The 27,920-nt window shown below is 38.5% G+C and overlaps 1 protein-coding gene across 1 annotated transcript in view; it reads right to left on the bottom strand.

Moving 5' to 3' along the window:
- The window catches only part of LOC117404127 (NADH dehydrogenase [ubiquinone] iron-sulfur protein 4, mitochondrial-like), a 33,286-nt gene extending 7,875 nt beyond the window's left edge, over positions 1-25,411 (bottom strand). Inside the window, exons 1-2 of the mRNA XM_059000910.1 lie at positions 25,254-25,411; positions 14,415-14,493 (exon numbers count right to left, since the gene is read on the bottom strand). Coding sequence (XP_058856893.1) covers positions 14,415-14,493; positions 25,254-25,336 — 162 coding nt within the window. The 5' untranslated portion in view covers positions 25,337-25,411. The remainder of the gene's footprint in view (positions 1-14,414; positions 14,494-25,253) is intronic.
- Between the last annotated feature and the right edge of the window lie 2,509 nt (positions 25,412-27,920).

Genomic DNA, 27,920 nt, shown 5'->3' with positions numbered 1-27,920 from the left:
AACCATCGTCAGAGAACCACGAAAAAAGGTGCCTATAATATTAAACAAACTGTTTTATAACTTATTAATGCATTTCCTTATTTTATTTATCTGTATGGCTTTATATTGAAGCTTTAACATGTTCACTGAGTTTAAGAATTTAATGTTAAAATATAAGGAACGTAATTACTATTTGCAGAGTCAGTGTGATACCTCGAAAAAAATGCGCTGAGCCGATAAAGAACCTTGTAGAATACGCGTGGTTGTATAGTAGTTCAAAGTAAAACTTTGTTAATGCCTACCCCATTACCATTACAGATTGTACAGTATTTAATCGAGATTACTCATGACTTACTCATGAAGGTAATGTTGCATTTTACCCCCTGAAAATGTATTTACTCTCTCAGTGTTAAAATTAGAGGGTAAGTTACTCCCAGACCCAAAACCGTATCTGGAGTGCTGGGTGGATATCTTTCTTATGCACCAAACGAGGTTTCACCCAGTGAAATCCGGGAATATATGCACAGCTCAATACAGACTTCTAGATTGATTTCTGTCAAGTCACAAAACATTTAACAGCCTTAAGAATGTTTTTTTTTTTATTTTTGCTTTGGAAATATAGTATGGTAAATCCCAGAAAAAACAGGTATAAATATTTATTCAGAGCTCATATAGAAGATGTTTTACTTGGATGCTCATTCAACTATATTGTGAGGCGTTTGCAACAAAAACATCTAACATACTTGTTCTAAAGGGCAGAATTACTGTATGCTCCAATTTTATTTTGTTCAGGAGAAAATAACCAAAAAAGGTTCAGAGTCTGTTGCATAGCCTGCCTATACCATCCATTATGCCACAGTATATAATACCTCTGTGTAATCCTAACACGGAGTGTGGTTTGAATGTGGCTTTCCCAGGAAAATTAGGAAAGAGGATCACAAAAGCAAACCCACACTGCGCTGGCACTGTTCTTTTTTTAAGTACAGGAAACAAAATGAGAACGATGAAGTTTGACACTATTCACAGGCCCACAATACCTGGGTATGCCGACAATATGCAAAGCTTTTAGTTTAGCAGACGGCTAGCAAAGTCTCCATCATGTGAAAGCGTGTCTATGTCTCTGACACTTCAAGTCCTTCTAGGAAGAAAGAGCATGGGAGAAAGCTCACAATTAAAAACACAAGACCATTCCAGAGCTAGAAATATTATTCCTAACAGTAACCCACTGTTAAATGCATCACAAAATCTGATACAAGCATACAATTGTTGGATACATAATTTGTTACTTATCCAAAACAGTTAAAACACATTTCATATAGTTTAATGTAGCTAATTACTGAAAAAAAGTTTTTGTTTATTTAAAAAATGCTATTTGCATACATATACTTTACTGTTAAATGCCTCAACAGCTGATTGTAGTAGGTGAACCCCGATGTTTTACTTCACTCCATTAAAACCTACACAAAATAGCTTTACTTCTGGCTACGGCTGCAAAGATTTTCTTCCTCCGTTCCCATCTGACAGGGTCACACACGGAGAAATTCTCTTTCAACACTTTTGTAAGAAATATGTTTTTAAATATTAAAAAGCTTTCTAAATTTAAGACCACCAGAAGTCAGCAGAAAACTGCAAAGTATCTGCCTATGATAAGAAGCCAGCATACAATCCTTTATACAGGAATGTACACTTTCCAGTTCAGACATCATTAGTGCAATGAAACCTCAACTCATGAGTGACCACAGGGACGAATGCATGGGAAGTACTTTCCAGACTCTATAGGGAAGCTAAATTATATCAGACACCAAGATGGTGCTTGTGAAATGGAGTTGCTTTTACAACATACTTCAAATAAAAGAAAGAAATGTGAACAATTATGCAAAATTGCCAACAGAAATCTACTATGCAATGTTAACCCAAAAATCGGTAACACTATTTACTGTGTTGTAGAAATCTAAAAAACAAAATCACAGGAAAACTTGACTAACATTAGATTAGAAAATGGTGTGATACCAGCGAGCAGTATCACAGCAACTGGAACATCCCAGAAGTGAAAGGTATGCCTCTCTCAAATGGACCACTTGATCACTAAAATACTTCTTTATGCAAGGCAAGGTTGTTATAACAGTAGAAAACACTAGTGGAGGCGTTGAGTAAATTGTTGATGCTCATAATGCATCAGAGTAGAAAAATGCAACATGTCTAAGACTTTTGCACAGCAGTGTACATGTATAGATGTTAACTATATATGTATTATGGTGCTAATACATGTCTAGTGAAACTCTGTTATTGCTTATATAGATGTATTCTCTACTGCATTTAAGAGCACTACCAATATCTGCATCTATAAAATAATAAAAAAATAAATAAAAAAAATAAAGACATTTCTTAGCAGACATGTTAAACGTTTCAGCTTTAGTTTTACAATTTTCTTGGAACAAGCTTTTGCTATTCACACGCACTGTTTATAAAGAGTGCTTGTTTTATAAGGTCTGTCTGTGACCACTTTATACAGCCAGGGCACAACTGTTTAAATATAACATTACACAAGTCAGCAATGCACTAGTTACTATATACATGTAACAAGTGTGATGATAACACACACATGGCACACTTTTTTTTTTTTTTTTATCTCCAGGACTTGGAGGTGAACAGCTGGAACCACTGCCATCTACTGAAAGACACAGGAGTGAGCCAATCATGGGCTTCCAGATCCCAGTAACCCTGCACACAAGCCAGCGCTGCGTTGTGTTTGTCTACTGTAAATGAAAGAGCCAAGACTAACTACAGCAGAATTGCACGTCACCCTTAGCTTGGAATGCTTCCCTGCAATACTGTTCAATCTGCACCCTACAGTTCAGCATGGCAAATCCGCCAGCACAGTATAAAAAGATATTTCCAAAAGTTTGCATCACCTAACATTTTTGGATTGAGACATAATTTAAAATATATGTTAGGACCTCAACCCGAAATACGCTCCCATTGGGTTGGGGTTAATTTACATTTTTTGATTAAATTCAGGTTGGGGTTGTCTTGCGAATTACCCATCATCGCGATACAGAAAATTCACTTAACCCGAACCTGATCTGAAGAAGATCATCTGAAAACACAGCCTAACTCAAGCAGAGAGCAGCAACGTCGCAATGCGTGTCGTCTTCCAATTAAAGCTAGAGTACCACATGAGCTGCGCAGTCCACAACAGAGTACCATCATTTTTGCTGTATTCAGAATAAAACAACACATCAAACAGCAACCTAAATATTCTACATTTGTTTAATTCTAACAAATAACAACATTAATAAAATAATCTGAATAGTGCAACTGGGCCAGAATGCTGCTGCTGCTGTTTTGTACTGAAAAGTACAAAACAAAGTGAAAATAATACATCTGTCCTGGAAACTTTGCATTGGATACCGTTCAAATATCGGGTTATTTTTAAGATTCTTCTGCTGACCTTTAAGGCTGTCTGGGGAACTGGCCCTAAATATTTATCGGACTTGCTGCATCCCTATATCCCTAGGCGTCAGCTGTGCTGGCTGTTCCCTTGACCAAGTGTGTCACTCTGGGAGGTACTGGCTGTTCCCTTGACCAAGTGTGTCACTCTGGGAGGTACTGGCTGTTCCCTTGACCAAGTGTGTCACTCTGGGAGGTGCTGGCTGTTCCCCTGACCAGGTGTGTCACTCCAGGAGATCGGAGTTTCTCCACTAGTGCTCCTAAACTTTGGAACTTGTTGCCACTAGTTGTGAGAGGCTGTCATTCTCATGAGAAGTGTAAAGCACTGTTAAAAACACATTTGGTTTTCATTGTTTTTAAATTGTTTTGTAATATTTGTAGTCATTTTTTTTTATTTGAGTTATGACATTGTACTTTGTATTTTTTTTTTTTCCTGTAAAGCGCTTTGGGCATTCATTGCCATGAACGTCGCTATATAAAAATACATGATTGATGATTGATTGATTAAAATATTGTAACCTGGCCAAAACAATAGAAATACATTCCAACAATGCAGAATTGTTTCACTACTCTGATTATTTTATTGTGTTATTATTTGTTAGAATTAAACAAATGTAGAATATTTAGGTTGCTGTTTGATGTGTTATTTTATTCTGAATACAGCAAAAATGATGGTACTCTGTTGTGGACTGCGCTGCTCATGTGGTACTGTAGCTTTAATTGGAAGACGACACGCATTGCGACGTTGCTGCTCTCTGCTTGAGTTAGGCTGTGTTTTCAGATGATCTTCTTCAGATCAGGTTCAGGTTAAGTGAATTTTCTGCATCGCGATGATGGGTAATTTGCAAGACAACCCCACCCAGAACACGAAAAGAGGGTTTCTAAAAATGTAAATGAACCCGATGGGGTCGACCCGATCTAGATGGGGGTGTATTATATATGGGTACCAATATTGATATTTTGATATGATATCGATATTGTTGGATATCGATAATTTCCATATCACAATATCGTGGGATTAAAAAAATAATTCATGTACGTTCACAGAGAAATTTTATTGCTAATACTGCTAAAAATACAAACGCAGTATAATCAAGTTTATTTTATATTAAGATACAACAAATCCTATACATACCACTCATGGTCAGCCTCATAGGCAAACACCACAGTATTATTCAGTATTGTTTAGGTACCAAACACAATTTGTATGCTGCACTAAGTGCTATCCGGTTTGCATTCTTTTGAGCTATGCGCATGCATCAGTGGTTCATTACTTACTCTATTATTAATGTATTTTTAAAATGTGAACTTTCGGTATTAAAAATGTACTTTTAAAACATCAAAACACATCTCAAAATAATGCAAAATTTGGCGTGACACCGTACCTAATACTTTTAGAGGTGACGTGAGTCAACATTTACATGTAGAGCAGCTGAAGATTCAATTACTTCCAGATTGTCTAGAAAGTCTGTGCGCTGTGAAGTATAGAAATATTTCGGTTTTGAGGTGGCTGATGATGGCATAGTAAAACAATATAACAAGACCTTGTTTATCTCCATGGATATTGTGAAAAGTCTCTAAGTCGCCTTGCATAAAGGCATCTGCTAAATAATAATAATAATAATAATAATAATAATAATAATAATAATAATAATGATTATAATAATAAAGCAAAGCACCACTAAGTTAAAGTAAGTTATTGCTTTTATATGTAAATATCTGTTAACATCCATACATGTACACTGCTGTGCAAAAGTCTTAGATATGTTGCATTTTTCTACTCTGATGCATTATGAGCATCAACAATTTACTCAAAGCCTCCACTAGTGTTTTCTACTATTATAACAACCTTGCCTTGCATAAAGCAGGAAAAAGATTGATTTTCAAGGTGCGGTATCCGAAGCATAATCAACAAGTACAGAGAAACACCTGTAATTCACAAACCCAGGACTGGAAGACCCAAAAAGCTGTCTAACAAGGATGATGCGATACTTGAAGGTAATACCCTTAAGGAATAGAAAGCGCTGAATTGACAACAGAACTGGCAGAAGGCACAGGTGTCGTTGTCCATCCACCAACAGTCCAAAGCACCTTTGACCACTGTTTCATAGTCCAATTCCTGTGTTCTCGTGCATATTTTAGCCTTTTAGTCTTTTAGTCTTGTTCTCCTTTCCTAACAGAGGTATTCTTTCTGCAACACATCCTTTAAGTAATGATTTCAAGAATGACCTTCGTACTGTTGATTTGATGGACAACGACACCTGTGCCTTCTGCCAGTGCCTTGTGCTTTAAATGGAAGACACAAGACAAATGGTTCCTCTATCTCGGTGTGGTTGGTGCAGGTTTCGTTTTGGGTGTTATTGCAACAAATTACTTTCAGGATGTTTTGACTCCAAGTCAAAGCTGGCTGAAAGAAGTTTCTGTTGTGAAGACAGAAGTGTAACGCACACACTAGCAGACACACACATTTCACACATTGTATTACGCTTTCAAATGAGTTTGTTGTGTTCAATTAAAGATACAGTAAAGGTTGGAGACATAATAGGATGCAGGGGTAGTGAGTGACATGCAGAAATGTAACCTCACTCCCCCAATACAGATCAGTGCTAAGCTGTACTACACTACACTCTGCTCCTAGAAAGGAGACCACTGAATCAGGCGCTAATTAATGCAATTAGTGCAACAGCAGTAGCAGTACAAGCAATCTTGTTCAAGGTGGTTCACACTTGAACTGTTATATGGTCCAGAAATGCACTACTTTATTCATTTTATCTCAATTACCGGCTATAGCATCCCAGTAGTGAAAGGTAGAACTATCCCAAATGGCCAGCTCACATTATTGAAACACTAATTGTATTCACTATTGGTGGATTTTGTTGGCAATAAATGGTTAGCTATTATTTTCTTACTAGACAGTTGTATTCAATGAAGCATGAAAACGCTGTCTTCAAGACCACCAATATATGCATCCATAAAATCTGAAAAAAATCTCAAAGCTGTTCTGTAAGCTTCCACTTCTCTTTCCACAGTAGGTGTATTGAGGTTACTCCACTCTGCAAAGTGCAAGTTCAATATTGAGGGGCGCTGACTCAGGCAGGTGTGAAGTTAAAGGCATTATTGCAGAGGGAGTATTTTTAACATTAGGTAGATAGATTACGTTTACAATTAGGCATGCTTAAAATTCAAAAGGTAGAGCACAGCACACAGTCACGATAAAGAATCATGAAGTTTAGTTAACATGTTTATTGACCGGTGAAATGCAATTCAAAGTTGCTCCACATCTTCGTCATCTGAACCTTCATCATTGATGATGAAAGCAATTGTCTGAATCATTAATGCACAGAGCAACTACTTCCAAGCAGTTTTTTCTATTCATGTGAGACGCGATATTTCCCCTATGGTTATTCAAAACCGGAAATTAATGGTGAAAATGAAATGTAACTTTCAGCTAAATGTTGGGGTATATAAAAATATAATATATATATTTTTTATGTGGACAGAGTTTAAATTTAAATTGGAAACTTCAGAACTTGTATCCATTACTATTCTAGTGGGTAATTCTAAAATTGCCAAGGAACTTTTACAATTACCCCCTTTCACAAAACACAAATTCTATCCTAAGTCTATGTTTTAAATACATTTAAAAGTGAACCATGAATGTAAAAGTTAACATTAGAGTTGCTGCATTTCACTTCACACGCTGTCTAGTCAAGAGAAATGGAGTTCATGTAAAAAGACTACTGATACAAGCACGTTACTGGCATTACACAATTGAAAGAATACAAGAGAATGTGCTTTTGAGTGGAGAGATTATGAAATCGAACAGATATGTGCTGGAAAAAGCTGCTTCTTTATTAATTCTGAGAAAACATTCTAGAGGCTTTGCATGTCCTTTCATCAGGTGATATAAAAAAGCAGCCAGTAGCAAAGAGTTCTCCAAAGGTTACTTTCTCGGGAGTGTTAAGGAAATTAAATACTATTTAGTGAATAATACATAAAGCCTCTTGTCTACCCCTTCAAAAAGAGGCATATCCTCTGACACAGTGCTCCAGACTGAATCCTTGACATTTTTGCACAAGAATGCTGTACGATAGCCCAGACAAAACAGACACTTGAGATGTGTCCAAGGGGGAGTAAGAGAGGGAGGGTTATACACAGCTCTTCCTCCTCCTCCTCCTCCTCCTCCTCTAGCCTCACTGTACAATTCACACTTCAGGAAACTCTATTAACTGCACCCACTAAAATGTCCACGGCAGTGCTGTGCCTTTGCAGCTTTCCTTTTATTTGCATTTGACGTGGAAACTGACCCCACTGGTGGTGTAATGAAGGACGTGTGGGAGTGCAAAGTAAACTTCTAGACATTAGACACATTACACTCACAGCATGAAGTGCACTTTACTATACAGCACCACATTTCAGTGGAACAGAACATTTGAAAGCAAATGCTTCCTAAAACATGCGACAAAACAGACTGAAATCCAGGACGAGAACTCTTTAATATATATTGCAGTATAGGCTTAACTACTGTACAGCAAGTACAGTTTTGTGGCATTTGCTTTACAGAACAAGTGAAGAAAATCTGATGACCCAGAATCTTCTTGATTATCTTCATGGCCCTGTAGTCTGGCAACTGCAAATAAATAAAATCTGATTTTTTACCAATGGCAAATATAGTGCCAATAATGAGATGAAAGTGTACCACACAGACTGGACTGTTCCTGCATGCCAAATCATCAAGCTGGCTTGTCAAACAAGATGTACTGAATACTCAGATACCTGTTCAATACATAGTATCTATCCTCCACCCCCTCTCCTTTAGAGCTCATTAAAATCCAAGTGCTTTTTGACAAGCTCTATAAAAAAGCTTCACAAGCAGTTAAGATTCCTGTGTTTTCTTTATTTGGACCATCCGCCCGCTCCTCCTTTCTGCCAGACTGGATAAGTAACTGCCTGCAGACATTCAGTGTGAAGCTCTGTATCACTGGCCAAGCAGCCAGGCTTTCTAACAGCACAGCGTGCTTAATCAAACAGCAATTACTAACAAAAGCAAGCTGAAGCATGCAGCACAAGGGGAATCAGGCTACTGTGCAGCAAATCACACAGATCTTTAATTGTCATCATTTTAAAAGGACAAACAGGTTTTATTAGTACTAGTCCTAATACAAGCATTTAAAATGATTGACATCACTAATTTTTTGTAACGATCCCTCTGCAAGTACACTACATAGCATATCCTTTTCAAAGGTTATAGTACACAAATACACGTACAGGAACACTATTCAGAAACTATGAAACAACTTAAAAGAATAAAACAGACAAAAGAACAAAGCTGGACTGTGAAAAAGCAATTTAAAGTGATGACTGAAACAACTGACCTTTTTCAGTAAATATCTCAAGGGAGGAAACTTTTTTTTACATGCAATACCTCCTCCCTTACTTCTCCCTGTATTAGCTGTATAATCTAATGCAAGCTTGCAGACACCTTCTGTGCACACACACACACACATTATTATTATTATACACACACACACACACACACGCATTCAAACACAAATACGTACATAGCTATCCATGAACCATCACACAAACACAGTTCACTTTCTTGTGCTGATCTGTATATTCACATCTCTCTCCGTTGCAGATCTCAGCTTTGGCAGTGTGTTAACAACGTTTCTATAGATTGACTAAAGGGCCTTGGTTAGGGGTTTCTTGACATCTTCTATTGATCGATGAATCCTCCGTTATGCAACTGATTAAGTCACACCTGTTTGCTAGTGATATGAAATTGTACCTAAAGACAATTACAAGTAATCGGTTCTAGTGACATACAGTAATCTGACATTTTCTTTTGAGCTATACTGCCCATTTGCATTTCCTTCAGCTAAATGCCAGCTAAAAGAAAAAGATTAAAAAATACATGAAGAGTTTATCTACTACTGTAAATGACCAGCTAGAATACTGGGGTTAACATGTCCGTTTGTGGTATACCACAAGCTTTCAAGTCTCAGGTAACTTACAGAGTGCTATTTTATTTAGGTTAGCTGAAGAGACATGCGATTTAGTGAGTGCTATTTTATTTAGGTTAGCTGAAGAGACATGCGATTTAGTGAGTGCTATTTAGGTTAGCTGAAGAGACATGCGATTTAGTGAGTGCTATTTTATTTAGGTTAGCTGAAGAGACATGCGATTTAGTGAGTGCTATTTTATTTAGGTTAGCTGGAGAGACATGCGATTTAGTGAGTGCTATTTTATTTAGGTTAGCTGAAGAGACGTGATTTAGTGAGTGCTATTATATTTAGCTGAAGAGACATGTGATTTAGTGAGTGCTATTTTATTTAGGTTAGCTGAAGAGACATGCGATTTAGTGAGTGCTATTTTATTTAGCTGAAGAGACATGCAATTTAGTGAGTGCTATTTTATTTAGCTGAAGAGACATGTGATTTAGTGAGTGCTATTTTATTTAGGTTAGCTGAAGAGACATGTGATTTAGTGAGTGCTATTTTATTTAGGTTAGCTGAAGAGACATGCGATTTAGTGAGTGCCATTTTATTTAGGTTAGCTGAAGAAAAAGTACGAAATTGCTGTTAATTTTCTGACACCGTTTGAAATAAACACGTGATTTCACTTCTGTCAATAGTATTACTTATACAGACTGCATAATGTACAAGTAACATGTGTCATCTGTTCAGCTTAAAGCTTCATTATATTTTCAAGTGTCAAATCACAATTAAGTGATGGTTTACAAGTGTACTACTGCTAAATGGGAGAAATCGTTATCAAAATGAGCCAATTATTGATAGAGAATATCTGAAATCGGCCCGCAATAAATAAATCATTAAAAAAAAAATCACAAATTGGTGCATCCCTGGTTGAAGCAGAGATGCGTTGATTATAGAAATTGTGATTCTAACACTGTAAATGTTTTAAAATAAACATTACTGTTCATTACAAATGAAAACTATGCAAAAGATAAAAAAAAATTACAGAAATTAACACTCAACTTCCACAACTGACTATTAATAACAAATGCCAAGACCTTGCCTATAGGAAGCAAACAAGCCCATGCTTTTCATACTGTATAATTTCTTCATTCATCCCTTTAGACACAACAAAGCGACTGCATTTGTATGGTCAAAATAACAATACAGCTATTGTTATTTCAAGATCCCTAAAGATCCTGTTTGTCTTCTTCTCTATTCCTGCTTTACTTCACAGAGGCCCCTGCTGAGACAGGAGAGAGTACAGCAGCCACACGGTACACCCGAGAGAAGAGAGGAGCACAGCAGCCACACAGTACACCTGAGAAAAGAGAGAGCACAGCAGCCACACAGTACACCTGAGAGAAGAGAGGAGCACAGCAGCCACACGGTACACCCGAGAGAAGAGAGGAGCACAGCAGCCACACAGTACACCTGAGAAAAGAGAGAGCACAGCAGCCACACAGTACACCTGAGAGAAGAGAGGAGCACAGCAGCCACACGGTACACCCGAGAGAAGAGAGGAGCACAGCAGCCACACAGTACACCTGAGAAAAGAGAGAGCACAGCAGCCACACAGTACACCTGAGAGAAGAGAGGAGCACAGCAGCCACACGGTACACCCGAGAGAAGAGAGGAGCACAGCAGCCACACAGTACACCTGAGAAAAGAGAGAGCACAGCAGCCACACAGTACACCTGAGAGAAGAGTGGAGCACAGCAGCCACACGGTACACCCGAGAGAAGAGAGGAGCACAGCAGCCACACAGTACACCTGAGAGAGAGCACAGTAGCCTGCACTGTGTCAGTACAGCAGTCACACAGTACACCTGAGAGCACAGTAGCATGCACTGTGTCAGTACAGCAGCCACACAGTCCACCTGAGAGAGAGCACAGCAGCCACACAGTCCACCTGAGAGAGAGCACAGCAGCCTGCACTGTGTCAGTACAGCAGCCACACAGTACACCTGAGAGAGAGCACAGTAGCCTGCACTGTGTCAGTACAGCAGGCACACAGTACACCTGAAAGAGAGCACAGTAGCCTGCACTGTGTCAGTACAGCAGCCACACAGTACACCTGAGAGAGAGCACAGTAGCCTGCACTGTGTCAGTACAGCAGCCACACAGTACACCTGAAAGAGAGCACAGCAGCCTGCACTGTGTCAGTACAGCAGCCACACAGTACACATGTCTCTGCAGCTACTTAAATGGCTTTGTTCAAACAATGTGTGGAGTATTGTACTGCAGTTCACTATTTGGTGTGTGATTGTTGGAACAAATTGCTCAGCGCATGCAATTAAGCCCTTCAACAAGCTTATCCGTGCTTCTAGAAAAGCTTACAGTATGATTATTAATGCTTTTTATATAGTCTTTAACCTTTTGCTTTTGAGAGGCGGCTATGGAACTTCTCTTAACTCCTGGGTAGAGTTTAGAAAGAGGTTCCAACATTATTAGGCAAACCCTTATTTTCCAATCCGTGAACTTTCTCTGCCTCACACGAATTCACAGCCACAGAAGGTCAACATCCTGCACCTTTCAAGTCATTCCTTTCATGTTAAAGAAAAGACACTTTGAAACTCTAGTAAAAGTTTGATAACATTATGAATTATTGCAGTGGCCCCATTCCCTGTACAAAGGGGCAGCAATTTGGCACGAGAAGAGCAAATATGTGTAATATGTGCAGTATGAATGAAATACCTCCCACGCCAGCGTGCCACTAAATCTCCCCTGACAGACGGGGGTTTAACACGCAACGGTTTGACAGCACATGTCGACTGCACCCAAAGATGTGATGATAAGATTTGCAAACATGACTGACAGCTTTTTGATCTTTGAATGTCCAAATGTTAATTATCCACCTTTCACATTCACAGCCTCTTTACGTGAGTAAAGCAGACTATAATAGACAATCCCGTTGATTGCCAGTATACAGTACGCTGGTATTTTCTTAACTAGACAATCCCATTGATTGTCAGTATACAGTACGCTGGTATTTTCTTTACTAGACAATCCCATTGATTGTCAGTATACAGTACACTGGTATTTTCTTTACTAGACAACCCTGTTGATTGTCAGTATACAGTACGCTGGTATTTTCTTAACTAGACAATCCCGTTGATTGTCAGTATACAGTACACTGGTATTTTCTTTACTAGACAACCCTGTTGATTGTCAGTATACAGTACGCTGGTATTTTCTTAACTAGACAATCCCGTTGATTGTCAGTATACAGTACGCTGGAATTTTCTTTACTAGACAATCCCGTTGATTGTCTGTATACAGTACACTGGTATAATCTTTACTAGACAATCCCTTTGATTGCCAGTGTGTACTAATATTTTCTTTTTTTTCAAGCTACTAAATGGAGAACAGTTATGATCACTCCTGATGAATCACTGGGCAGTGCTTAAAGTTGTGTTCTGAATCTGAAAAATTGCAGTTGGTCAAGGTCCTATAAATAGGACTGTCTAGTTCAAGAAAAACACTGAAGTGTAAGGGTAGAAAAACCCAGCACATATGAAAATCCCTGCTCAACATACATTCCTAGTTAATGGGGTACTAAACCTTACTAAACTGGGAGCAACACAGCACCAGTATATCCTAACAATGTTTGCTAACATTTCCATCTGAACAGCCCCTACATACTAAACCTGTCAAATTGTTAAACATAGGCGCGCTTGCTAAAAAAAAGGATTTCTGTTGGACAAACCCTGTCGCAACACTTTCATTTTTTGTTTTTATTAAATCATGTAACATTTGCATCAAACCAGCTTTTTTTTTCCCCACCCCATCCCAAAAATCTCCATTAATCAAAATATTCTATTGCCCCAACTCCATTCGGAAGGTGATGGGAAGATAACATTCCCCCAACAGTTCTGTTATTCCAATAAGAAGAATGTGCGTTGATGTGTGACAGGTTCATAGGATAAGTGGGGATATTAAAAAATACCATCCACAGAGTGAAACTTGCAGGAATACTATGAATTTGTAATGAGAGCACTGATATTAAGTTACACCTGCAAATCTTCTGAAGGAAACCTCATCGTGCACAGCTTCGTGTGCCTAACCCACCCCAGATGTCATCTGCGCTCCATTACATCAAATATATACAAACTCAATTGGGCACTAATCTTCATGGTTAAGCAAGCAAAGTGATCACAATGTAAACCAGTTACACAGCATGCCCATACTGTAAACAACCTCTTTCATGTTACAATCCACTGTTTGCTCTTCTGAAAATTGAGCACTTCCATTTGGGCATCGCAATTAACATAGCATTTCATTTTTATACTTTTCATTCAGTGGTACTATTGCAATAGGAGAAAAACTAAAAACAACTTGTCCTGGTGGGGCAACTTGGATGTCACCAGATAAAACTGGCTTCATTATTTTGAAAAGTTTAGCTGTGCACCAGTTTACTCTCCCAACCCGTTTGTTTCGTTCCGATTATGGATTTGACAAAAGGCACAGCAAAAAAGGGCCTAAACCAATCCAGAATCTGTTCCATTGCTATTTCAAAAAATGTGTATAAGATCAGCTGTGAACTCATGACAATGACTTCAGGGACAGGAGACCACCACTAGCAATCACATCAAAATGTCTGGGATTGACTCAGTGCTGAAAGGGTCTATCCTATTTCAGTGCCAATCCACTGAATCACCAAGCCACCCAACCCCAACATTTCTGAAACACACTGAGTTTTGATACAAATGGGTATAAAAAAAAAATAAAGAGCCTTGGGACCTTTTAACCCCTGCCCTCTCACGCCCCACTTCAGAGCTTCCAAATGAATTCCATTACAGTGCCTTCCACACTTGTTTCAGAGCTTCCAAAAGAATTCCACTACAGCGTCTTCCACACTTGTTTCAGAGCTTCCAAATGAATTCCACTACAGCATCTTCCACACTTGCTTCCTTTAGCTTTGCAGTCAGGATGAGCATTTCTGGCATCAATGAATGCTTAATGCAATGGCATTGTTCCCCTGAGGCAGTGCTCAGCATATCCTTACCAGTTTCTCCTCCACGGTTATGAGCTGCGTGTCGTGGGCTTGGTCTCGCGCCAGCCGCCATGCCGTCGTGCTTGCTGACCTGCAAGACAACAAGTTAAAATCTGTGTCATGCCACAGGAAAACAAAGATGCACAAACCTGACAAATAATTACACAACAAAAACTTTCTTAAAGAAAACGAGAAATGGAAGGACGAGAGACATGGGCAGGAAAAATCCTCTCCCCCCCCCCCCCATTAGTTCTGTCTGCTGAGCTTCTGGCATGCTCCCATTTACCAGTTAACAACAGACTGCACTTTATGTCAGCCCACAGGCTCACTGTCACAGAGAAAGAGCCAGTGGCAAGGACTGTGCTGCTCTGTGCTCAATGTACAGTAGCTGGCTTGTCACGAACCCACACATAATGTACTGCGAGACGCAGAAACTTTCTTTGTCTCTCATGCAGAATGTTATTAAAGGTCTTTCTGCGTTGTTATAAAATCACACTGCACTCCTGAAGCAAACTGCTTCAAAAGGCAGGACAATATCCAGCGTTTTCTCTTGCACAATTGTATCTCTGCTCCCGTTTCAGACCAGACATTGCTTATGTAATTGGTAGTCGCTTCATTAACAATCTGAACTTCAATTTTTTTTATTTATTTTTTTTAAACCCAATGCATTTCACATATGAAGTGTGCATCTCAGTGGATCAATCTATTTTTAAATTTTTTTTATAAAAATAAAAACTGAAATTTGGGGGGGAGCAACTGGGATTTCAGGACAAGTGATTCATGATTTTATTTACATTTGCATGTACCGTGGCTCGTTCACCCAGCTCTAGAAGGAAACAGAATTACTAATAGAATTCACATTCACAGAAAACAAACCCCCATGACCTCACTTGCACTGCAATGTGTTGGTTTTCATACCCTTGGGAGACAGTTTAATATCTGCTGTTATTAAGATCAACCACCGTTTACATGATTAAAATGAAGTTCTGTTTGTTAAGTCTCTTGTGCACATGATCTAACATCTCAACACTGCCAGTGCCTGTACAACTTCAGTCCATAATCCAGCCCTTCCTAAATCCACACTTTCCCAGACTGCCAAAGAGCACATTATAATAAATTACACCACCGATAACGGAGGATGAACAATGAGATTTCAGAGATCATGAAAGTGTCTGCTCTGTTCATTATAATACATTACATCACCGATAACAGAGGAAGAACAATAAGATTTCATGAAAGTGTCTGCTCTGTTCATTATAATACATTACACCACCGATAACGGAGGATGAACAATGAGATTTCAGGAAAGTGTCTGCTCTGTTCATTATAATACATTACACCATCGATAACAGAGGAAGAACAACAAGATTTCAGAGATCAGGAAAGTGTCTGCTCTGTTCATTATAATACATTACACCACCGATAACAGAGGAAGAACAACAAGATTTCAGGAAAGTGTCTGCTCTGTTCATTATAATACATTACACCACCGATAACGCAGGAAGAACAATAAGATTTCAGAGATCAGGAAAGTGTCTGTGCTGTTCATTCTAATAAATTACACCACCGATAACAGAGGAAGAACAATAAGATTTCAGGAAAGTGTCTGTGCTATTTCACGGCTAACTGTGCCTTAAAAACATCATGATTGAATGCATTTCCTGCACAGAATGGGAGAAATGTGCTCTTGTAAATCTCCCTCCACATCGACAGCTTTCTTTGATGTTAATCAGATCCTTTCAGAAGCCTTTCCCCATCAACACTTCTTATCTTTCCTACACTGAAGCACTTCCTAATAAAGAGGTCTGATATTCATCAGCACATAGGAGGGATACATCACTTTTCACCAGCTCTTCTGTAAAAGAATGTTTAAGCAAATCTTAATGAACTCAGTAATGAACTCAGAAGTGTGGAAGGGGTTTGACTTTTCCCTCAAGAAATGAAGAAAGCTCTTTTTTATTTTTTATTTTTTTTTAATTATGGACCAAAGTCTACTGGTGGCTACTTTGAGACCAACAAACTCATACCACTTGTAGCCAAAGTGGGACTCAAACCCAAGTCTGTCAAGGTAAGAAATGGGTGAATTAGCCAGCTGCCCCACCCATAGGACTGCTACTCTGCCATGTATGATATCCAAGAACTTCCTAAGCAGCTTTTCCTTTTCCTCAGTAGATGACGGGACGGTGCAATCCAGCGCCAGCGTGAAGTACTTTATCCTCACATCTGCGTTTTACTGTGCTTCCTTGAAATGGGGCCCATAGATCCTGACCAAGCACAGGCTAGGTCATAAAGAACACTTTTCAGGAGAGGAATCACTTCACAAACACACGAGAGCCACCGATGGGGTAGACAGCACTATAGATAGCTATAGTGTAAATATATGGAAAACCACCAAGCGGTGTGTAATAGAGTATGTTAGCATAACATTATTCAGCAGGTTTCATTTGACTTTATGAAGCACAATGAGTTAGTTCTATGGGGTGATGCAAAACATTTACCAGAGCTGTAGGTACTGGAGGAGCAATCGGGTTATTGTTTTCAACAGTTTTTCTTGTCAAGCTGAAACTCTAGTGTGTGTTTAATAGACTAACCATTTAAACATTTTGTGTGAAGAGTCATTTACAGTTTCAACTAAGATGCACATGTTCAAGGAAAAAACAGAATTGATGTATTATACATTTTACATCCAGTACATTTACACGAGATCAAGTTTTCTGAAAACGACACTTTTTTGTGTTTGCATGACTTGGAATAGATAATCCAATTACATTTCGGATCAGTTCAACTGTGTACATGGATTTCATTTTTCGGAAAACGTAGAGCATTTGCACATATGCAGTAGTGACTAGGATGGGAACAGACAGGGCTCGGTTCAGTCTGCAGCAAGACTAGGATGGGATCAGACAGGGCTCGCTTCAGTCTGCTGTAAGGCTAGGATGGGAACAGACGGGGCTCGGTTCAGTCTGCAGCAAGACTGAGGCATGAATTTTCAGGTATTTTAGCGAAGAGATTTAGCGAAGTTGCAAATATCCGACCCTATCAGTGACGGTTAACGCGTGTGACGCATATCTGATATTTCATTTTGGCCCGTTCCAACCCTTGTCAGTTTTTTAGGGAACACAACAAAGATACAATATCAAAAATACATAATAAATAAAAGGACTTTTAAAATACGTAGTCTTCCATTTAGATGTACTGTATTGGTTTTGTTGGTACAGTACTATATTTTCACCAGAAGTATTTTAATTCAGAACGATATGATTCTGAAAATATCTCTTGCCGAAAGAGACAACACATGGACTGTAATACAGTACATACTTTTAAATCCGGTATGTATTGTAGCAGTATGTAAAATTCCCCGTTAACGACCCAACAGCAAAATTAAATCAAAATGTTACCCATGCACAGAACTGCATACAACGTAAAAGGTAATGCAATTTAGCAAAAGATTAAAAAAAATAAAGTTTCCAGAATTAAAACAGTATCGAAAGTCAGTATTCAAAATTACAGAATATAGTGCTCGATAAGGCCCTCATGTCAGTTTACTTGCAAATGAAAATGCACAAAAGCAACTAAAGATCACAGATTCAACAAAAAATGACATCACAGTATCTAAAACTGTTTAATGGTTAACTGTTACATTAGCCTAGCTTGTCTCTTCGCTTGTTTTGGCTGCATTTTCATCAGGTGAAACTGGAGGAAGCGCAGTATAACTGCACAGACTGATTTGGCATGCAGAGAGAAAAGAAAAATGCGGGCTGTGACAAGATATTCAAATAAATTGTAACATTGAAGGTCTTTGTATTGCAAAACTGATGACGGGGTCGGAAATCGCATGTGACGGGTAGTGCATTAATTTGTTATATATATATATATATATATATATATATATATATATATATATATATAATGGGGATTGATTTTATTCTTAATACAAGGGCGGTAAAGCGCGACTGACGTTTATCTGGGTAACGGATCTCCGAGTGCTGACTGTACACTATCTGGTCCAAGTATCTTACTCACAATCATCTGCTTGATCATCGGGACTGATAATGCTCACATTCATCTCCAGTGCATGACCTACACTAGGGGGTCAGACCCTTAATCTAAAGATGCATGACTCCTACTGTGATGTCTGGTGAGTCTCAAGTTGAGAAAGAAAACAAATTAAAAGTTTTTATCCTTCAAAAATCTGCAGACAACCCAATAAGGATTAGATTGTACAAGCGCTATGCTGCAGGTAATCAGGGACCAGAGGTTTCATTTTGCAGCTAAGCCTTTTACAAAGGAATCTTGCTTCATAAAGATTGAGCATATACCCTAGCTACACAAAGGAAAATGCTAGATTTACTTTTTCTGTTTGTGTGTGTATGGGGGGGAGGTAATGTCTGCTCCTCGGTTTTGCTTTTCTTCAGAGGTTTACTTACTTTTCAAATTGCCACACTGCTTTTTTTCCCCAGTCTATCCCATTATTTATTATGTGCCACTGCTTTTTAAAGTAGGAATTAAAATGACTAATTATTTTAATGTATGTAATTTAAATGGATATGTTATCATCTTTTACAATTTCTCTGAATTTTATTTTATATTATTAAATGTGTTATTTTTATCTGTGAAGCGCTTTGAGACGATTTATCGTAAAAGGCGCTATGTAAGAAATCAAGATTGATTGACTGATAACCTAGACTTCCCCATAAAAATAAAGGAAGATCATATGCTGTAGTAATGAAAAAAGACAACCAGGCCATTTACCCTAAAGTCCACTTTTACCCGGTTCATTTGTGTTTTGGTGTGTTCATGTTAATGGTTGCAGGCCTACAGTACATGTTGTCTAAAGATAATCAGAAGAACATGAAGAACAGCACTACATCTTCTAATTTTGTCAGCCATATTAACAGGATTTATACATTAACCACAAACTGCCATTGCCAAGGACCATAATATTATTTTCTTAATGTATGCCCAGGTTCATTCAAGTCAAAGTAACTTGTATATATTCAATTAAAATACAGTGGGAGCTTGGAGTTATCACATTAGCCTGTTACCAGAACACTACGTTAGTTGCTTTATATTTAGACACGATATGACTCATGTTTACTTGAAATTGAGAGCTATCTTTTAACAGTAAAAAACAAATTAAACAAATAGTGCAACATGTTGTACTAATCAAAAAGAATGCTTGATAATGGCACTCGTTTACTTGCTACAGAAGCCTACAACTGTTACTATTTGCTCTTTTCCTTTTCTGTTAGAAGAATTTGCATTTTTCCAACTATAACCTGGAGCCTTTCAGCTATTCTGGTCACCTTGTTACAAAAAGGATATTGCTGCAGAAGAGTGCAAAGAAGAGCAACCAGAATTATCCCGGGTTTAAAAGGCATGTCGTATGCAGACAGGCTAAAAGAATTGAATCTATTCAGTCTTGAACAAAGAAGACTACGCGGCGATCTGATTCAAACATTCAAAATCCTAAAAGGTAAAGACAATGTCGACCCAGGGGACTTTTTTTACCTGAAAAAAGAAACAAGGACCAGGGGTCAAAAATGGAGATTAGATAAAGGCATTCAGAACAGAAAATAGGAGGCACTTTTTTACACAGAGAATTGTGAGGGTCTGGAACCAACTCCCCAGTAATGTTGTTGAAGCTGACACCCTGGGATCCTTCAAGAAGCTGCTTGATGAGATTACGGGATCAATAAGCTACTAACAACCAAACGAGCAAGATGGGCTGAATGGCCTCCTCTGGTTTGTAAACTTTCTTATGTTCTTATGTGTTCTCTGTAGGTTCTCTTGGAATAACTAGAACTGTGTTGAGACACGTTTTAATTGTTTGTATATTGTATTGACCAAGAAAAACAGGATCTCACTAACTTTAAACACCTGCATTTTGAGTTAGGAAGAAGATATCTTGAACAGTCTTGCGACAAAATACATCTTTAAGAAATGTGTCACATAAAACAGGTCTTCCTGCAGGGAACACCATTGTTATTATCATCATATACTGAACAGTTAATGTGTTTATGAAGGCCCTAATCAAGATGCCAACATGGCAGCAATTCCCTAAATTGATACGTATGTTCATTCACTCAATGTAGTAGTTTTTAGTCATTTACTAGTCCTGCACAGCTCCAGTTTCATAAGTACATTAATATTGCCACAGGTTAACACAATGTATTTTTACTAGACAACTCTATACCAAGCATTAAGAGAACAGCGCTATTGTCTCTATACAGCAGTAACTTAAAAGGCTGCATGACCTTAATATGGCAGCCATACGTAGGTCATGGTGACCAACACGTTTAGAATACAACCTGCAAATATCAAATGGTTCTGAGATATGAGACTTTGGCACTGTAGTGGCAGCAGGCAGTTTTTACAAAGTAACTAGCATGAAATGGTTAAAGTTACCTCTCCTGCCAAGGGGGAGAGGGATTCCCAAGTCTAGTTTAATGCATACTGCAGGTATTTGGCAGGGCAGATTGGGGAAGCTTGAGATCTGTCTGCTACTGCTAACATGCTTAGTGGATAAACAGACAGCCTTAAAGTCCCCAGTGAGTGCTACTGATCCGACACCTTTCAAGTGCACTTAATCTTTCACCAACATAAAAAGGCACAAAGACAGGTCTACTGAAGAAAGACCACCACAACATCTCCAAAGGAATAACTCTTAAGTTTACGTCGAGGTAGAACCTTGCCACATGGCATTTTATGATCCAAGCAATAAACCTAAACTACAGACGCTATTAAAGGCAAAGGTGGATGGTGGTGCAAGAGTGGTTTTAATGAACCCTAATGTAGGGTGCCTAATTCAGGACAGGTGCAGGAATGTGCACAATCCAGGGGGGGGGCACTATAAGGGCATCCCAGTTTTGACAATCCCCTTTCCCAGGTTGAAGAAGGGAGTAACGAACACAAACAAGTTATACACTTTAGAAAACTTGCCATTGACGGCTGCTGAGGGTAAGCATGTGAAGGCTTCGTAGGCAGGCTTCTCCACAGGCTATTATAGGATGTCAGGACAAGATGGTAAATGCTTTTTGCAGACACCAAAATGCATGCAGGTGATTGTTAAAGTTGTACTTGCTCATGCTTCAGCTACGCTACCTCTACCACAGTATTATTAATCCTTTCAGTAAAAATATTTCATTCCAACTCAAACTCAAAACTGTCAATATATTAGCTATTTTTTAATTTAGTAAAGAATGAAGCAAAACATTGAACTGCAGGAAAAGCTGAATCAATTGTGCAAATATGCCTCAGCTCTACAGTACAAGTTTAAGCCAGCACATGCTGCAAAGGAACGGTACATGGAAGGGTTATTCTGATTGGAGAGTTTTTGTGTGGTGACATTAAATGTTTACCCTTTTATTTTCAATTGTATCATTGTAAATCAATAGCTTAATTTGTCTAGTAGACTAACTAGTTAAATATCCCAGAACACAGGAAATTGGTGGATCAGATATTTTCTCTTTGGCACAAGCTCACCTCTTACTAACCCGGCTGGGTTCAAGCTTCTTCATTAACTCAAACACATGCATTTGTCATTAGCTGAAACACATGCATTTCACATTCTACCGTAGGTTGTTTTTATACAAAAGATCAGTAGAGATGTAAACATGAAATCCACTAAATGTTTATCATTTCCAAAGACATAAAACTTCAGCAAACAGGGTACATTCTGTTATATATATATATATATATATCTCAGGGGCCCTACTCTTGTGGTTGTGCACAAGACTCCTATACAGAGCTTGACATGAACAGCCTGCAGCTTTCTCATCACAGTGGAGCTGAAGAGCTGTAGGTGGGGTTTGTCCACACAAACAGTAGTAGAGTACAGTCAGGGCAGTCTAATCCCAATTAAACACCAGCCACAAGACATGGGAAAGTTTAGACAGACGCAAATGAATGCAAGCCAACTCTTCAACACATTACAGCCCAAACAATCTTTCTTACCTGTCAACAGGGGGCAGAGTGACATTGAAAAACACAGCAAGACACAAGGTTAAAGAAAGCTGTTACTAAGTTAATTAGAACAGTGCATGTTCAGGAAGCGTTCCCGTTTCCAGATTCTTCACACTGCATGTTTACATGGCACATTACTCATCCTGTTTGACATGACAGGATTCCACCATGGTGGGCAATATAGGCTTAAAGTCCAATTTCAAAGGGATATGGTTCATTGTAAGGGATGATGACAACTTCAATATCCCTGTTTACGGCTTAAGTTTTTGCGTTTTTTTTTTCCCCCCTTGGCATAGTACTTAAACACAGCATGTCACCGATCTGCTGATACATTCTTCAACAACAAGCTCCATTTCTATAAGATGCGATTCACTCTTCTTGCACTAATTAAGTTTGCAAAGTGACAGCCCAACTATAACAAATGACATAGGTTCAGTGTCTTATATGGAAATAAGTGATACCATATATAAATTATAAAGGGGTAATCCCAAAGCCTGGCCCAGTTAACTAGAGTGCTGCGTTTAACCATTATTTTCTTCTGCCATTTGAGTGTAGGTATTTGTGCAACATCTCTTTACAGGTCTGCAGTGTTTTGGAGTTGAAAGAAACCACTTCTCAGAGGTGCCTGTTTTTGGCAAACACAGGATTTGCCCATTATATACTTGTAACTCTAAAGGTACTGTAATGCTAGTCTTCCCAGGAAGGCCCTGATATTACATGACCATTGTTTCTTATTATTAATATTAGTGGAGAATATATAAATGTATAAAAATTAATTGGGTTGCTAAATGTATTTAACAATGTTTGTGGATTCACCAGACCCTAACTATTAGTCCAGTTAGGTGTGCATGACCCCACACTGCTTTATTAATGTATGATGTTAAATTTCACAGGGATTCTGTAGGAAACCTAGTACCACATACTGCATGTGGTACTGGACATGCTGCAGTCAAGAACAAGCAGCAATATTAAGAAGGGACACGCCAGGCTGCTCTCAGGGGGCGGGAGGCAGGGCTGCTCTCAGGGAGCGGGAGGCCGGGCTGCGCTCAGCGGGCGGGAGGCCGGGCTGCGCTCAGCGGGCGGGAGGCCGGGCTGCGCTCAGCGGGCGGGAGGCCGGGCTGCGCTCAGCGGGCGGGAGGCCGGGCTGCGCTCAGCGGGCGGGAGGCCGGGCTGCGCTCAGCGGGCGGGAGGCCGGGCTGCTCTAAATCACTGTACTACACTCTTCACTACACTGTAGTATTCCACATTTATTTATAAGAATACATCTTTAGATCAAATATTTTGATACCTTGCTCTCCTGAACAAATAAAACTGTTTGCCTGTTTTAACAGTTAAGAGTTAGGGGGTGATACTCTAGTACAAATGGAATACATTTGCAACACTTACTGTATTAGTGATGATGCGGTTTGCAAAACTTTCTTATTTCAATGTTTTTGGGAGTCACAATTATGCAAATTAATAGCACATACTAATTTCTGTAGCACCATGCTTGAGCTATGCAAAGATTATTTTAACACTGGATAACTAGCAAAAAGCACATGCATTAAAGATGCAATGTCCTCAATAGATAAGGTCATGGTTGACATAAAACAGAATTGTAATTCATTTTTGTCCAGAACGAAAGAAAGGCTTACAGACACCTTTCCTTCCTGAGAATTCGGTTTCTAAAAATAGAACAGGCCACTCCAGTCAATGCACAGTCTAGACTACTGGCTAGAAACGTTCACATCCTTCTAAGTCTAATCATTTCGGCTGTACAGTAGTGTTAGCCAGTGCAAAGAGAAGAGCTCAGCGACTGTAATTACAGTGTGACCTTCAAGCTTAACATTACACCAAGTGCCCGCAGTATTCTCCAGCTGTTTACAAACATGGCCCCAATTGACACAGTGTGACACATCTCAACTGGGTTATTCGAAATGTGACACACTGATCTGTCCATTTTTTTTAAAAAAAAATTAAGTGTTTTACTGTTTGCATTAGAATCGCCTATGAGCAACACACTTGCTGCAACAGTCTCTCGAGGTTTATATTAAGTTTTTTTTTAGTTTTTTTTTTTTTTACTAGTAATAACGCATGAGATAAGTTAAATAAGTAATCGTCAGTTGGTTAGAAAACAGTCCCGGATTGGAAAGAGATATAGGCTATAGCTGTAAAGTGCAGGTACTGCAGCGTTTCAAGAATCATAGCTGCAACAGTGCTGAAATCATCAGCAAAACAACAGACAACATAGCAAAACAAGACACAACATAGCAAAACAAGAGACAACATAGCACAACGTTCGTGTGTTGAGACGAGACCTGAGACACAATGCATCCCAAAACCAAGCCTGGAATATTGCATTATATTGTTGCAATACAAATAGTTTAAAAGTGTACTCGTGATATTTAAACAATTCATGCAATCACTACTATTCACTTATGTTTTGTACTGCCTACTAGCGATACTGCACGGTGACACCCACTTCAAATGCATTATCATTTAGATAGGCCATTTGTCTAAATGTAATAGTAAATCTCATTTCTGTCACACTACTTTCCCTTTTTTTATAATGTGTGATTTGCTAAACACAAATCACACATTATAAACCCCATCTCTCACATACCCTGCACAATTATTATTATTATTATTATCATCATTTGTCGTGAGGTCGTTAGAAGGACATTAAAATATTTTTACAGTTTTAGTTTTCCTCAAAGTCTAGGTGTCCTGACATTAATAATAATAAAAAATACCAATAAATAGCGTCTCAAAAACAAAACACAGTCAATAAAGAAGGTCTGAGAGAACTGATAATCCCTGCTCGCTGTACACCATGTTCACGTTAATGTACATGTTTTTAAAACCGCATAAACAATTGCTGAATGTCTACAAATGTTGAGTTTTTACCTGGTCGGAATTAGTATTGATTTAGTCGCTGCATTTAGCGAAGAGGCCCTTTTCAAAACCAGCAGTGACATTGAAGACGCCATAGTTACAGCAGACGGAAGGAGAAGACAACATCTACGGTAACTGGCAAGGTTCAAAAATGATTTTCAGGAACAGCCTGTGAAACACTGAACACCTTCTGGACTCTTGTCGAAATGCCTTTTGCAAGATGAACACATTTTTTCATACAATGTAAAGTACGGCACGGTCGCAATATTAAATCTAGTATCTGCGTGTGATGGCAGTAGAATGCACTTCACAATTCCCGAATCTGAATGTTAGACCACTTAAACTCTTATGTTTAACATACAGTCATACTGCAATGTTTATATTTACTGGCAAATAGTTCTGCATTAAATGCAGTATTAATACACACATAGTCCCGCATTCAAGTTTGAATACCTCCAAAATATTACTATTTACTATTTCCTGAAGTGCAGGGATTCGATGATTGTTTTACCTTTTTTCCTTTCTTCCTATTAACAGAAACTGTTTGACAATGTGTGAATACTATAAATCACACATAAAATGTCACTCACATTAGATCTTTTGATTTGTATAATGTATATTACGTTAACATAAGTTGACGTAATATTTTTGATGTCCTGACAAAAAATGAGTAATATAGAAGAAAACTAGAAAATTGTTATTACAACATAATCTACAAATACAGAAATATTGGGTGCATAATATTGGTTTAAACATGTGAAATGTCATTTGGTGTGACTGTCCTGAGCAAGGTTGTGAAAAGTGAAACACAAATAATTCTACTTAAATTATTAAAATATCTAATTTTAAAGGTCCAGTCATAATTTCACACATTTGTACTTTGCCATATAAAAACATAAAGCTGATCTAAGCTACATCCAAATAGTACCAGTTTATTAAGTCGTGTCCCTCAAACTAATATCCTCTGGTGTGACATTAGTTTGTGGTTAAAAACGCGTCTTTTATTTGGATGCCTATGCTTATATTGAGGACCCATTTGACCAGGAAGTACAGAAGACATTGGAGGACCACATGCTGTGAGGAAGAGGTGAGATTTTTTTTTATCTGAAATATCGAAATAATTCAATTTTCTGATACCCTTCTGACTGTGTGTCAACTTCATGTTCTTTGCTGCGACACCCAAAAAATTCATATAATAATAAATCATCATCTAATAAATGATGTGATCAAAGAACAGACTATAGAACAGACTATAGAATACCTTCAAGGTAATTGGATTGTATGGGTGGCTGTAATGAGGTCTGTAAATGGTTGGCTGTGTGGTCCAGTGGTTAAAGAAAAGGGCTTGTAACCTGGAGGTCCCTGGTTCAAATCCCACCTCAGCCACTGACTTATTGTGTGACCCTGAGCAAATCACTTAACCTCCTTGTGCTCCGTCTTTCAGATGAGACGTAATTGTAAGTGATTCTGCAGCTAGATCTTGAGCGTCACACAGGAAGACACAGATATCTTCTTTTTGAGTCACTATAATTATATTTGTAAAAAAAATGTGCTGCTTCTCATACATTTCCCCACATCATTCTGTATTTCATATATTTCTCACAATATGAACAGTTCATAGCTGTCTTAAAGGCCATCTTTATACTATCCCTACACTTTAATAAATATGACAATGTAGGTAATTATGGCATTATTGGTAACACTTTATATTAAGGTGCTGCTTATTGATGTTTCATAAATATATAATATGTGCTTAATAACTATGTTATAAAGTGTTGATAAAGCATTACATATGGCTTATAACCATGCAATAACCATAGACGGAATTACAGTTTTATAAAGGGGCAGTTTTTAACCGCCTATTGTACTTTGGGATGTTTAAACATAATTCCATGCAGTAACCATGGCTATTGCATGGTTATAAACCATCTATAATGCGTTATCAACACTCTATAACATAGTTATTAAGCATATATGATATATATTTATAAAACATTAATAAGCAGCACCTTAATATAAAGTGTTAGAGCATTATTTATCATGAAAGATGAGGGAAAATATGATAATTCCTCATTTTTTTCTTCTTTGTTCTATGAGTCAGACAACGCATCACAATGACTGGAAATAGTACAGAGAGAACTAGAAAGTACAGGGAGAAACTCAACACAGATTCAACAAGACGTGAAGAACAAGCGGTATGGGTGCACATTGAGCAAGTAATTAAGGACTTGAAAGAAAAACATGAGACAGAAATAGACACCCTACATATAATCAGTGACAGGCCTCTTACTCATTATTGTAATAAGGCCAACTGCTACTTGATGAGCACAATTCCATTCAAGCAGGGGTTCAAACGTGTGACATGGAATTTTACAGAGAAGTTGCACGGGAAAGGCGCTCCAGATGGAGTAGGGGACGCGGTAAAAAGGACGGCTGACAAACATGTAAACAGCGGCAGTGACCTGCAGTCTCCCAAAGATCTTTATGAGTTTCTCAGCAACAATCATCGAGTTCTATCAAGGTCAAATGGATAGGTGAATCTGACATACTCCGGTACGACAAGATGCTTCCAGACTCTGTAAAGAAAATAACTGGGATAATGAATACCTACCAAATTCCCTCATCTTCACTGGGGGTCATCTTCCATAGGGATGTCAGTTGTTTTTGTGAGCGCCCAGA

Source organism: Acipenser ruthenus, chromosome 1 (assembly GCF_902713425.1).
Source record: "Acipenser ruthenus chromosome 1, fAciRut3.2 maternal haplotype, whole genome shotgun sequence".
Classification (NCBI taxonomy): Eukaryota; Metazoa; Chordata; class Actinopteri; order Acipenseriformes; family Acipenseridae; genus Acipenser; species Acipenser ruthenus.
Note: the sequence above shows the minus strand (reverse complement) of the source record. Positions and strands in the feature narration are given on the sequence as shown.